Genomic DNA, 15,000 nt, shown 5'->3' on the forward strand with positions numbered 1-15,000 from the left:
GAAACCAGAAAATATCATGGATGAACATTAGATCTTCAAACATCACAGTCAGGAAAAATTTTTTTGTGTTACATTAAGACAAAAATATTACTCCATCCAATCTCCAATGATGATTTATTCACAACCACTTTTTTGATGTATGTAAATGAGCTGACATGTACAATAATGAACTCTCCATTTGAAGGTGTCAAAATAAAAGTCCTGGATGAGAATATGAGTCTTCAACAGTTCAAGATCTCAGATACATCAATTACAATCACACCAGCTACTACAAATAGACTAAATCACTTTAAAATGACTGAATGTCACTAAAATTGATTAAATATATATATATATATATATATATATATATATATATATATATATATATATATATATATATATATATATTTTAAAGAAAGACAACGCAATCACACTTCGAAAGCAAAATAAAAAATAAATAAAAATAAATCTGTTTGTCCAACCAATGGCAGACGGTTTATTGTACTTCAGTCTTTTCACTCCCAGTATTTGACTGAGAACCGTTTTCATGTCCATATTTCATAATTTTCTTGTTGTATCAGAATACTTAGAATGGTAGATAATAGATAATAATAACTGAGTAATATAATAATGACACTGTTGTCTTCTGTAGAGCTGCTTATATCTGAACTGAACTCGATTGAAGAACTTCAACATCGATCGACAGTTACTGAACTGAATCAACACTGAACTGAATCGAGCTATTGTCTACAGTAGAGCTTCTTTACAGCAGAATCAAATTTGAAATAGAATTTTTCAACATGAATTCTGTTATTTTCATGTTCATTACTGTGAAAATGAATGTCGCTGTTTATGTCACGATCCTGCTGCCATAGAAAAGCACCATATGAATATTCAAGGCAAAAATGTTTGTTCCAAAAGGGCTTTATTGATGTTTGGGTGTTTAATTCCTGTAAAATCAAAGGTCAAAGTGTGTGTGTGTGTGTGTGTGTGTGAGGTCACGCTAGCTCGTCCTCTTCCTCTCTCTTCATCTCCTCGATCAGCCTCTTCCTCTCTTCAGCTTGTCTCAGTCGCATCAGCACCACACTCTCGTAGTCACGCTCGTTACGTAGACAACTCTGAGAAACACACACACACACACACATATATATATAAAGATGATGGTTGAGCGTTACATTCACTCAGATACAGTCAGGAAACCTGGTCAAGTCAAGACAATTGTATTCGTTTGTATTCGTTTCAAAGCAGCTTTACTGAAAATCATGATGTAAGGGATTATAATACCTTATAGTCGCATTCATCAGATTAGAGCTGGACGATAATATAGTAGTTACACTATGAGATTATATAAACAATCAAGCAGTTGAGATTTGCTATATAGCATCTATCTGGATGTGAGTGAACTGTGTGTTAGTGATGTTCAATTCTAGAATGAATCGCACTTCTAAGCCGGTTCACAGAATCGAACTGAATCAAACATGAGCATGTCTAGAAATGAACGAATGAACGAGTAGAGAGTCATGTTCGAAAGAATCAAATGAGCTGTTGCTAAATGTCGAAGCTTCTTTTCGATTGGTTCATTCTGAACTGGCTCTCTGGTTCAGTAACCCTCATCGGCTCATTGATTCGCTGCTACTTCGGATGAGCGTCTTGAATCATCAACCTGATTGATTCAGTTCAATTCTGTGAACCGACTTAAAAGAATGATTCGTTCAAGAACCGAACATCACTACTGCGGAGATATGCAGATAACGTAGATACTACATCCATCCAGTTAAATAGAGCTGGACAAATCACATACATTGACACATATACATTCATGATATAAACAATCATGAAACTGAGATTCCACAAAAGGTTCTTTAGAATTGTAAGAACTGTCCACTGGAAGGTTCTTTAAGGAAACGGTTCTTCTATGGCATTGCAGTGAAAACTTTATTTGGACGGTTTATTTAACTTTAGTGCTGTCTGTCCGCAGGTAAAGTGAAGAGCCGTCCTCATGAACGCCTGTCTCAGATCACGCAGGACACTCAGAGAAGCCGAGCTCAGGAATCTGACTCAACATTGTGGATTGTGTTGTGTCTGAGCCAGTTTATAGAGTTCCTGTTGTGTTCTGGGTCAGCGCTGTCTGATTCAGCGTTAGGTCATAGAGAGACTCTCAGAGCATCTCATCCAGAGCGGGAAACAGATGGACTGATGAGACTATAGAGTTTGTTCTGTGCAAATGTAATGTGGTGAATTTTCTACATCAAAACATTTTACACCCATTTGTTTCAGTGTACAATCATGTGTTTCAATGTTAAAAACCCCAAACCCTCAGCATGAAATGCATAACAGGTTTTCATCTCTAAACACTCTTGTTTGTGCCTCAGATTACGTATCTTTGCTTCAAACTGCTCAGAAAGAAATGATAAGTTACTATACCGCGCTCAACAAACCTGGAACGACTTCACAGCAATTAAAGATAATCAACACACTGGAATGACGGTCAACCAATCAGAAGCAAGAATTAAACAGCTTCTACTCTGTTAAACTGTTTAAGACGGGCTGATATGATCTTAAACCTCAATATATGTCAGTTTTATAGTAAATTAGATTTGAGTACTCCAAAAGATTACATGACTTAAAGGCACAATATGTAACTTTTTTGCTTTAAAGGGGACATATCATGCCAAATGCACTTTTTTAGCCCTTAAATGCATTTTGTTGTATATTTGGAGTGTTTAGAAGTACAGAAAATCTGAAATTATTCTCTTCAGGTGCTTCGTTGATATCTTTATATTCTGTTTTGGTCATATTTTTCAACCTGTTCCGATTTTTCTGTTATCTATGACGTTTCGTGAACTATTACGTCACAGTATTTGCAGTGGAACTGCCAAATAAGGACATTGACTTCCAGCCCAACACTTCGAGCGATCCGCCATTATTATTTCTCGCTGCAATTTTGTAGTCCAAGCTAAAGGATGCAGAAGTTACGAGAGGGTAAGTTAAAATGTTCGGTTGTTGGATGTAGTAACCCACACACTTCATTACACCGTCTAATGTAGATGAACTGCCGCGCTTGTGACAGGACGCATGTTTAACTGAAAGAACGAGCAGAGAGAGAGACCCGGTCGCGCGCGCGCTCACTCTCTCTCTTCAGAGCTAGGCGAAAGTGTAAACAAGACATCACCGTCTCCAAACTAGACGCTGTCTTGCTCTCTCTCCCTCGCACATATTAATCAAAATAAATCGACACGGTGGTAAAAGGTCGGAAGACCAAAGTTTCATGTGTAAATACAGTACACACCATTGCGATACATCCATATGAAGACGTTGTTCTGCAGGTTCGTCGTTTTCATTTTCATCTCGCTCCGGCTCCGACTCTGGCTCGAACATGTAAGGCTGGCTGGACAAGTCTTCCGTTGTTGACATTTTGTTAATAACGTGTGAATAAAAAGTTTCTTTGCCTTTAGATAATCGTATCTCTGCTATCAAACTACAAAAATGGCCGAACGGGGTGGAGTTGAACCTCTGCAACCTGGAGAGGGGGCGGGGTATGAAGTGTCTCAATTGTATTTAAAGAGACCGCACCAAAACGAGTTGATCTCAGACGCACATCAGAAAAGGGGTAGAAAAGGGGCCTGTGGAGCTATAATAATGAGGAATTCAGACCCAAGCATTGCAGTTCTGCTTTATATAGACTACAAATGTATGATTTATATGTAAAAAGGAACAATTTAAAAGCATGATATGTCTCCTTTAAAATGAGCTAAAATCACTATATCTGTGTTATATATTTTTTTTAGTTGTGTACTTACATTATCCCGACTGTTTCCAACAACTTTCAAACCAGGAGAAATTTGTAATTTAATTCGAGAAACGTCCCGTTTCTTCATTTCCGTTTTGTCGCCGCCAATGGCGTCATATCCGCGTTGTCCCTGGTTTCCGCTCGTGCTGCCATGGCAACCAGAGCTATGAACCAGAGCCGTCTGATAGTAACCAAAGCGACAGACGCAGACATCTGTGGAGTTCGCAATGTCTATTTGCATGCTGTTGTTGTTTCGTTCAAACATTATGGACCATGGCAAGCAGACTTTGGATAAAAAAGAGAACTAAAACGAGAATCAATATCAGCGCGGTGTTTTCGAGATACCGAGAGCTCCCATAGACAGTAACGTTATACAAACGAGAGCTCCACGTCCGAGACTTCGACCGCTCCTACATGTACTTTATTAAACAGGTGAGCACATTTACATAAAACTAATCAATGTTATATAGTTCAACAATGATAAAATGTCAGAATATGATCTGTATGTTGTTCTAATGTTGATCTAGCTTACTGCTAGTCTCATACAGACAAACTAACACATACATTTCAACACATTCAAATGCAGTTTAGTGTGCTAGTGTAATGTTAGACCAAGTGAAACAGCGCCGCCTGCGTTACCTCACAAGTTTAATTTGTCTAATAAACTGACCTGTGAGTAGTAATTCTGCGTGTAGTTCGGTATAATGAAATGTCCATATTCCTTTTATATCCGCGGGACTCGCGTCGCGTGTGGAGCTGATAGCTGTCTCTTAGCAATCCCGAACTGCTTCATATCACAGTCATGATAAAAGCATCGATGTATTCAGTCATCCATAATCATTATTAGATCGGTCGGCTTGACGTTGACGACAAGATCCATAATTCTTAGCAAATGTTGCGTCATCAATCTACGCCTTTGTTATTGTAAATAGGTTAGCGACCCCTAGTGGCGAAAAATGCCATACTGTACGTTTAATTATTAAAGCAATAAACGAAGTGCTCACGCACGCAGAAAGCCGACTTTGGACCGCACGAGATCTAAGTTAAACACAGTCAGGTGTGTGTTAAGTGGAGTAAACAGCTGAGAAAGAAAGCATGTGTGTATCAGTATATTGTATACGTGCAGCTCTTAAAGTGACAGAACCTAATAAACCGAGTGTGAATCAGTGTATAATTAAGAATCAGTGTATAATTAATTCATACAGTGAAAACTAAGCAGTATTTTTATTTTTTTTACATATGATTATTCAATTTCTGTTGTTAAATACATCTAATGTGAAATATTATATACAATACATATAACATTTTATTTAATTTATTTTAATAGTATGAAGTTGCAACCCATTCATCATCGAAACATTACTCATATTTGGCCTAAATATGGCCATCAATCAGTACTGACTACACTGTCTAAATAATTCATTTATAAATAAATTTGTGAAATGAATGTTTCTAAATACATTTCCAAATGAACAAAATCTCTAAATAAATAGCGAGCCAGAATATGTCATATATAAGCAGGGACGTCTCTTCTGCTAAGCAATGTCTGAGAAGAGAAGAATCCTCACAGCGTTCGAGAGCGTGTGCGTGTCTGTGAAAGCTAAGACGAGCAGGAGAGATGAAGAGAAAGTGATTCTGCAGGGTTAGGAGCATCTGGAAGAGATGACCGGGGTCTCTCGCATCAACCACAGGAGAGAGAGAGAGAGAGAGAGAGAGAGAGAGAGAGACCGAGGGGAAGCACGAATGCCATTATCATTCCAGCTCCATGAGCTCAGGCCTCGTCTCCCACCTAACCACCAAATATCACGCAAGCTCAATTAAGTACATAAACAACTGCTGCATCTTCAGTAAACTCAACAATCGTGCAGGAAAAGAAGAGGCATCACTTTACACATACAAACTTTCCCAAGCGGGAACGCCGCTGAATCCCGGCCCTGGAGGAGAGCAAGCGTCCCGGATCTCCAGCGGGTCGGGACACTAGCGTTCAGAAGTGACGGTCACGCCGTTTAGAATGTTAAAAAGATTCTATTTCAAATCAGTGCTGTTCTTTTAGAGCTTTCAAAGATCAAAGAATCCCGGAAAAAACTGAAACAAATGTATCAGTTTCCACAAACGCAGAAACTCTGCATATTAGAACGATTTCTGAAGGTGACGCTGAAAACTGGAGAAAAATTCAGCTTTGGTCACAGGAATTAAATTCATTTTTACTATATATTCACATGGAAAACAGCTATTTTAAATTGGAAAAATATTTACTGTTTTTTACTGTATATTTGATCAAATAAACGCAGCCTTGGTGAGCAGAAGAGACTTTATTACTAAAACATAAAAAAATCGTTCTGACCTCAAACAGAAGTGTATTCTATTTTAATGTTAAACTATTCATTACTGTATTTCTTTATAAATCATGGATCCTGAAGCAAAACCAGTCGAGACATAAACTGACATCAGAATGACAGTATTTATGAGATTAGCAGCATCATAATATTGTAATTATCAGTGGGAAACTGGGTCTTCTGGGTTAATGAATGACTGTACGGTTTATTTTTTGCATGCATTTCATAAATTGTTGATGAAGGACAGCAAGTTTGCCATGAAATACAGCCTATTTAAGCTATTAAGAGTTACTTTAGTATTATTTAAATTCTATTAAAGTATTTATTTCAATTTTTTATAGAATAAAAGCATGCACTAATTCTCCTCATTTGCTCTTCATTCAGTTCTTGTGTTCAGCAGTACGTGAAAGAGCTCAAGTGCTCATGTTTGTCTGACCAAAATAACTCGACAACATCGCATAATTACACCTTACAAACTCATAACTCAGCGTTTGAGTGCGGTTCCTGCAGGATACTGTGGTGGGTGTGTGTGTGTGTGTGTGTGTCAACATGCAGAGACCCGTACGACACCACAGGACCAAACCACAGAGTGTGAACACACCGGTGACATCAGCGGCTGGTGATGATGTCAGCGCTCGTCTCGCCATCACGTCTTCAGCAAATCTGTGTGTGTGTGTGTGTGTGTGTGTGTGTGTGTGAGAGTGTCTCACTGTGAGACCAGAAGACGGAGGAGACGCATCTGGAATTTGACAATTTGTCTTGTTCTTTCAAATTCATTCTTAAGAAATTCTTTTTTTAAAATAGCATCACTAAAACATTCTTGGAGTTTGTTTAACAAAGTGTTATTATAGTTTCATGTGTCATACTATTATAGTTTTTTTTATTAATATTTCGAATTTATTTCTATTTATTCGAATATATTCAAATATAATTTTTATTTATTTTATGTTTTATTTTATGTTTTAATTTTAATTTTATTTAAGTTTTAGTAATTTTGTAGTGTTTTTATCATTTTTTTGTAAATTTCCTAAAAAAATTATTCAAGTAAAAAAAAAATTGTTTAACCCTGTTTACAAGAAAATACTATTTCAGTCTTTCTACTTCTAAATTTCACATTTAATTAAATATTTCTTTATTTATAAAATGTACTAGCAATTTCTGAGTGAAAATTGTTTCAAAGTAGGGCTGAACGATATATCGTTATCGTATCTATATCGAGATATGAACTTTCAAGATATTACTATCGAAAAAAGCAACGATATAGACGATATAGATTTCCCCTCTCCGCGCTCGCCCTGCATACAACTCTGGCAGTCACAACAAACATCAGTTTTACGAGTGCCCTTGAATGCACCGCTAAAGCCAGCGCGCACACACTACCAGGGACGTGGGAACTATATTGTGAGAGGGGGGGCGGCGTTTCCATGGTGACGCGTCATTGCTTGTCACGTGACACACCGCAGCAGCAACAGCGCTGAATGAATGATGATCTGCTTTTATGTCATTTTTCCTTTTTTATTCAGAATATTCACAAATGTGTTAGCTATGGCATGAAATATCTGATATTTCGATTGTCAAATATATGCAAGTGGAAGTATATTGTTGTTTAAACACCTTTATAACGATCGCGTTAGTTGAGCTGTATGCGCGATGGGCGCCGCCGTGTTAGTTTGTGCCGCAGACGCAGGTCAGAGAATCATTTATCTGTTGGATTTACAACCTCTATGTTTACAACACGTGAATTCATCCACTTCTCCCGAAATACTGAAAAGTAAGTGGCTGGTGAACTGGGGAATAGAGTAAACATTGAAGTTACTTACACAATGTGTATCTGATATGAATAAAACGTGTCGAATTATAATGGAAAGGATTATTATTACCTCTTCCATAGACATCAGTGTGTATTTTACAAACTCTAAATGTATTGTTTTTTTAGTACTTACGTAGTCATATCGTATTGTATCGATATCGAGATATCTGGCATGAAAATCGAGATATGAAATTTTGTCCATATCGTTCAGCCCTATTTCAAAGTAAATCCTACACAATTTTTTTTCAATGTACTTTAGGCTATTTAAACTAAAACTGTCTATTTCAGAAACATATTCACATATGTAGACTAAAATATAGATTTAGTGTTATTTCAGTATTATTTATAAACTATTATAGTATTTATTAATATTTAGAACTTTTATTTATAGCGTTTATATTTTCAGCTTTATCTTAATTTAAGTTTTAATCCGTTTTTAAGTTTTTAATATTTTGTTATTTTATTTTGTCGGCTCAATTGTGTTCCTTCCTGCAAAAAAATTATATCTATGAAAAATTTTAGTCTGGATTCAGGCACCAACACAGAAACTGCACTCGTTAAAAAGACAAATGACTGACTCCTAGTTTCTGACCAAGGCTGTATCTCAATACTAGTTTTACTTGATCTTAGCGCTGCGTTCGACACTATAGATCATAAAATACTCTTAGATCGACTACAAAATTACACTGGTATTCAGGGTCAGGCATTAAGTTGGTTTAGATCGTCCTTATCAGACCGCTACCATTTTGTCTTTTTAAACGAGGAAAAATCTAAGATAATGTCAGTAAATTATGGAGTGCCTCAAGGCTCGGTCTTCGGCCCTCTGCTATTCTCTATATATATATGCTGCCACTTGGAAATATTATAAAAAAACATGGAGTTAGTTTCCACTTTTATGCTGATGATATTCAGTTATATACTTTATCACGACCAGATGAAATCTCTAAATGATCTAAGTTGACAGAATGCGTTAAAAAAATAAAATATTGGACGACCTGTAATTTTCTTCTATTAAATTCAGATAAGACTGAGGTATTACTTATTACTCTTAAAATACAATTTGCATTTAGAAGGATGTTACTTCATCTTCTTCAGTTAAAGACATGGGAGTTATATTAGACAGCAACTTGTCTTTCAAAAATCATATTTCATATGTTACAAAAACAGCCTTTTTCCTCCTCAGAAACATCTCTAAGCTCCGGAACGCTCCGTTTCTGATGCAGAAAAACTAGTCCATGCATTCATGACCTCTAGACTAGATTACTGTGATGCATTACTAGCTGGTTGTCCATTCTCAATAAACAAGCTACAATTAGTCCAAAATGCAGCTGCTAGAGTTCTTACTAGATCAAGAAAATATGAACATCTTCAGACACATTTGTTCTGCGTCTGGCAGACGTCACTTTGCTTTACTCCCTACGGCCAGATAAACACACACTTAAGAATGATAGCTATAGATAACGGGATGATGACAAGCAGAACATCTCTCCTCTTCACACTCGCTCAGATCTCCGCACACATGGCTATTCTCAAGCGCGTTCAGGAACGAGTGCTGAAAACCCTGAGCTTTAGAGGGAACGTCCTTCATCCTGGTGGATATCTGTCATCAGGAGAGCTCAGCTCGACACATATTAATCACAGATCACTGGGAGAGAGTAAGAGACTCAAAACTGCAGATAACACCACCAAATCAAGAGAAATGAAGAACAGATCAAATGAGAACAGAGATAATAGCTCAGGCTGAACACTTCAAATTACCAGTCAGATTAAAGATAGATTAGAGATATGAAATGTGTGTGTTTTTTGACTAATGTCAACGTGTAATTGTCTGTTGCAGACGAAAGTAGTTTAGAAATGTTTATGAGCTCATATTATGTGAGAAATATGTCAAATAAATAAAATATAAAATACAAAAATATAATATAGTATAAAGACATAAATTAATGAATACATAAGTAAATAAATAATGCAGGAATAAAAAAAAGAAGTTAAAAATTGATTAAAAATCGTGGAAAAAGAAATGGTAATAAAATAATTATGTGCCAAAAAATAACTTCCAAGTATTGTCAAATTAAATGGAAAATATATAAATAAATAAAAAATACAGTATAAATAAATAAAACATAAAAAGTTATGTGAAAAAGAAATAGTAAATAAAATACAAAAAAAAAATAATGAGGCACAAAAGAATTTCCAAGTATTGTAAAGTGAGATATAAAAGAAATAAAATATGAAATAAATCAATAAAAGATAGTATAATTTAATCAATTCAATAAAATATAGTAAAAATAAGTCAAATAAATATGGCAGGACTATTTAAGTGAATAAAAAAAAGTTAAAAAGTGGGAAAATTGTAAATAAAAATACTAAAAAAGAACTTCAAGTATTGTAAAATAAAATACAGCATAAATAAAATATAGTATGAAATAAATGTAAATACGTAAATAAATAAATATCGCAAGACTATTTAAGAGAATAAAAAAAAAAGTAAAAAAAAGTGGAAAAAGAAATGGTAAATAAAATCTTTGCAAATAATGAGGCACAAAAGATCTTCCAAGTATTGTGTGACTTTACGGCGACTCCCTGTTCAATGATGAATAATAAAAACTCACCCAGAACACCTGGCCACACAATACAGACGAACGGCTAAAGCAAATAAAGCCGTCTGGACACATTATAGATGTTGTTGATCACGACGGGGAGCTTTTTATGCTTGTAAAACAGGCTTTTACAAACAGATTTTGATGTAGCAAATGCATTATTGTCAGAACTCAAAGTGAGAAATAAGCATGACAACAATGAAGTAACTTCACCTGAGCTGAGAGAGGGTGTGTATGGGTGCGTTTAACCTTTCGAGCTGCAAATCATGCCAATGTTGAAGAGCAGAAACACCAGCCACAGCTACACAACACAGATGCTGTGAAATATTCAATATGCAATATATAATCACTGTGATTTTGGAAGTAAAGCCTCATTAAGGGAGCAGCTGATGTGAGCAGAGTAACATCAGAGGCATGCAGTGAAGAATGTCATACACACCCATTATTATCCATTAAAACGCGTGTTGCGTTTACAGTAAACCTGGCACTGGTGTGAGTGACGCCATCTGAGCTCATTAATGAGCAACGCACCCGCCGCGAGGAACGCAGAGAACTAATGTTGCTTTGAAACTCTCCAAGAAAATCCAAACAAAATTAAGGAGACGTGAGGAGATAAACCAAGGACACGCACACCGCATAAAACACACACTGACACTGCCAAGCCAAACCTGACGGAAAACTGATCATAAAAATACAAAACATATGTCAGAAGATGTTATTGTTCTTCTATGGCGTTGATGATGCTTAAATATAATGCACTAAATACCGTTATATACGTACACTACCGTTCAAACGTTTGTGGTCAGTTTGATCAAAATTATACTTTTATTTAGCAAAGGTGCATTAAATTGATCAAAAGTGACAGTAAAGACATTTATACTGTTACAAAAGATTATTTTAGGAACTTCTATTTATCAAAGAAAATCCTGGAAAAACAAATGCATCAGTTTCCACAAAATGTTTCAACACTGATAATAATCATAAATGTTTCATTAGCATCAAATCATCATATTAGAGTGATTTCTGAAGGATCATGTGACACTGAAGACTGGAGTAATGATGCTGAAAATTCAGCTTTGATCACAGGAATAAATTACACTTTACTATATATTCACATTGAAAACTGATGATTTACATTATAATAATATTTCACTATTTTACTGTATTTTTGATCTTGCTGAGCAGAAGTTTAAGAGAGTGTTGAGCAGGTGAAACTACATCAGAATCGCGTATTGTTTAGTTGAGCGATTAAGAGTGAAAACAGAGGATGATTAGACAAAAGCAGCGGAAAGAGGAAACATTTCCCAAAAAACATTGTGTACAAGAACAAGTCTGTACAAAAACAACCACAGAAACCAGAGTCTGGATCCAAATCAACAATCTCTGCCTGTCAAAAATAAGGCCAAAGCAATCAAGCAAACTCCAGGAATATTGGGAAAGTCAGCTTGGCCTCTTGATTCCCTGTTTGCATGGAAGAGAGGAATGAGAGCTGATGAAATTCACAGTTCCAGCTCTGGATAAACGTTGTGATGAAGAGCTGATGTTTATGTGAATGATCAGACGGAGGACGGAAGGGCGGCTCTTTGTTTATTGGACGTGTTTGAAAGGAGTGTGACGGAAAGCAAGCATGAAGAAAACCCCGTTCCTGAGCTTTCCCTTCGGATCTGGCATCCATCCGGGATCCCAGACGGCAGAAGGAACATTTGATGATGTTTGGAAAGAAAAAACACTGTGTTCAAGGCACTTTCGACATGAAGAAACTAAATGTTTAATAAATGGAGGAAGCAAGCATACGTATAACGCATCTGTCCTGAAATATAACTTGTTTAGGGTTGTTATATATCAAAGCTGGTGTTTCCCAGTCAGTGTAATATAGTGTTGTCTGGTGGTCAGAATCTGTGACTGGTGTTGTAGTGTTTGGATATGATTGTCTTTACACATGCAGACAGGGTGAACAGGTTTTTATCTGTGTGCGCAGAAACCGGCTGATAAAGAGGAACAAACACTTACTGGATTTATTTTGAGAGTTTGAGGACCTTAGTATGGAATATTTCAAAGCTTTGGCAAGTTCTAATGGTGGAGAAATGCATCCATTTGATGTTTTGACATTACATTTCTCGGGGGGATATAATGTCAAAATGCATTTTTTAATAATAAAAAAAAGCCCACAATAAATAAAAATTAAAAATATATATACTTATGTAAAAAAAAAATACATAAAAAATAAGAAGAAAAGGCAAGACGACTCTGTACCACAATGAAAACCTGTTCAAAACATACTTTTCCTTATAAATTATAACTATGACTATCACTTGTGAGAAATCCTGCTATTATAGATTATCACTATCATTAACTCTCCTTGGATTAAATCAATATTTATTCAATTAATTGATGTATTTATACACTTGGAACGTCCACAGACTAGAAACTGAGTGAATCATTAACATGGGATCTTCAATTTCCTTCCTAAAAGCATAACAAAGATTCTCTTGCCCATAAACGAATATAAACATAAATAGAGTTCAATTTTGTCTCAAAAGAAGAAATGCCAATAGTAATAGTGTTATTTATGTACTAGTGCAATCATTCACAGTAAACACTTACAAGTAAATGAATAATTGCAATAATATAATTTATGCCACTATATATATATATATATATATATATATATATATATATATACACAGTTGCATTTTTTTCATAATAAAATGCATTAGTGCAACTTCATTTTGATGCAGTGCTGTCATATGGCATATTTTCTACATTTTCTTTAAAACTATGTTATGATAAAGTGTGATAAAAATGACAATCTAATTTCTTTATCGAAGATGCAGGATATGGCCGTTTTATTTCCAATAATGCATGATTTAGTTTTCCTGAAAGCTGAGAAAGTGAAGGAAAATAACACAGGCGTAAAGGTTTTGAGAAATGCATTGGCAAGTTAACAAAATATCCTAGAGCTCGCCTGTATAATTTGCTATAAAACAAGGGTAATAATAACCAATTTCAGATTTACCCACCAATAAAAGCCATGCGAGCAAAAACAAGGTCATTTCACAGGATGGACAGATGATGACTTACAGTTTAACTGGCGATTCACAGCCAGAATAGTGTGTAATAATGTGCTTTATAGCCAACATTTAGTGTTGAACCTCCTAAACTACAGTCAAACCAAAGATTATTCAGAATATTAGTGTGATCAGGACACTATAGATCATTTATGTAAGTGAGAAGAGCAAAATAAAGTAAACTGTGACATTATACCCAATAATTCTTCATACAGTGACTACCAGTAAAAATGATTGGGACACTTTGAGCTGATCATGTTCTGCTGAAGTGTGTTGTCTTTAATTGCTAATGCTCTTTTTACACACAGACTGAACACAATGAAGCATTGCTTGGTGATTGGTTGAGCTAAACTGGTATTATCTAATTGTGTAGTTAAATTTAACAGCTGACAGATATTCAACATAATTCATGTGTGAGACAGTCTAACAGAAGGACGGACAAAACCAGTCAAATATCAACTGAGTTCTGCTCATATTTTATTACCATTTTCTAAACTATAGCTGATAATGTGAGAAATGTCATGAATAAACTGTGGTTTGACTGGTAGTAGAAACTAGAAAGTGCTTCATCTCTAAAACAACAATAACAAGTCTTGCCTCAACTTGATTCATAATCAGGAGACAAAAGAAACGGGTTTCATTTAGGCCTTGATATGTGTGTGTGTGTGTGTGTGTGTGTGTGTGTGTGTGTGTGTACGGTCATGGGAATGCAAGCAGGAATTACAACATGTCAACAGAACTTGTGCAACGCTGGTCCGCCTGTACACACACGTCCCAGAGCGAGCGACCGCTGTCATTACAAAGCGCTAGTAAATCCCACAGGAACCCGAACAGTGACACAGAGATTAGCAAGAGCGAAGCCTTACAACACCAGTGAGTGACGGAAACCAGCTCTGCCCTTCCCAGATTTCCCAGGAACGCGATGAAGAGTGACACGGCGCTCAGGTGAACTGAGATTACGTCTCCAGGTGTGACAAACACACACAGGTTTAGCTGAGAGGAGGGAGGAGACGAGCCTCAATCCCTGGACTTTAACACTCGAGATCGACGAGGAACTCTTGCTGAAGAAGACCTTCAAATCAAGACTACACACACATCAGCTCTTGTGTTACGGTAAGAGGAATGACTCTACGACACTTCCACTATTTCACTTCCACCATCATTATGAGGCGTTGCTTTTATATAAAACTGGCACGTTTATACGCCACTGTTCAGAAAGATTTACATCAGTGTGATGTTGTTAATATCAATGATTCATTAGGGTTTTTGAGGCTGGATATCCACAGGGAATTGCTCTGTGCAACCTGTTTCATAGCCTAACAAGTCTCATCATGTTAACAGAAGCAACTCTACGGTGTGTTGGCTTCAGACGTGGGTGTGAATACCTGCACACCTTCACAGGTACGTCGCCAAT

At 36.2% G+C, this 15,000-nt stretch overlaps 3 protein-coding genes across 3 annotated transcripts in view; 2 read left to right on the plus strand and 1 right to left on the minus strand.

Moving 5' to 3' along the window:
- Positions 1-223, plus strand: part of gchfr (GTP cyclohydrolase I feedback regulator) — a 5,765-nt gene extending 5,542 nt beyond the window's left edge. The window contains exon 4 of the mRNA XM_081348041.1: positions 1-223. This exon is cut by the window's left edge and continues 516 nt beyond it. The gene's annotated coding sequence lies outside the window, so the exon portion shown is untranslated.
- A 333-nt stretch (positions 224-556) lies between these two features.
- dnajc17 (DnaJ (Hsp40) homolog, subfamily C, member 17) overlaps positions 557-15,000 on the minus strand; it is a 72,402-nt gene continuing 57,958 nt past the window's right edge. The window contains exon 11 of the mRNA XM_081348042.1: positions 557-1,100. Within this exon, the coding sequence (XP_081204168.1) occupies positions 981-1,100 (120 nt within the window). The 3' untranslated portion in view covers positions 557-980. The remainder of the gene's footprint in view (positions 1,101-15,000) is intronic.
- The window catches only part of LOC308680104 (cdc42 effector protein 3), a 5,380-nt gene continuing 4,942 nt past the window's right edge, over positions 14,563-15,000 (plus strand). Inside the window, exon 1 of the mRNA XM_081348043.1 lies at positions 14,563-14,699. The gene's annotated coding sequence lies outside the window, so the exon portion shown is untranslated. The remainder of the gene's footprint in view (positions 14,700-15,000) is intronic.

Source organism: Scardinius erythrophthalmus (assembly GCF_964197995.2).
Source record: "Scardinius erythrophthalmus genome assembly, chromosome: 19".
NCBI classification, from domain to species: domain Eukaryota; kingdom Metazoa; phylum Chordata; class Actinopteri; order Cypriniformes; family Leuciscidae; genus Scardinius; species Scardinius erythrophthalmus.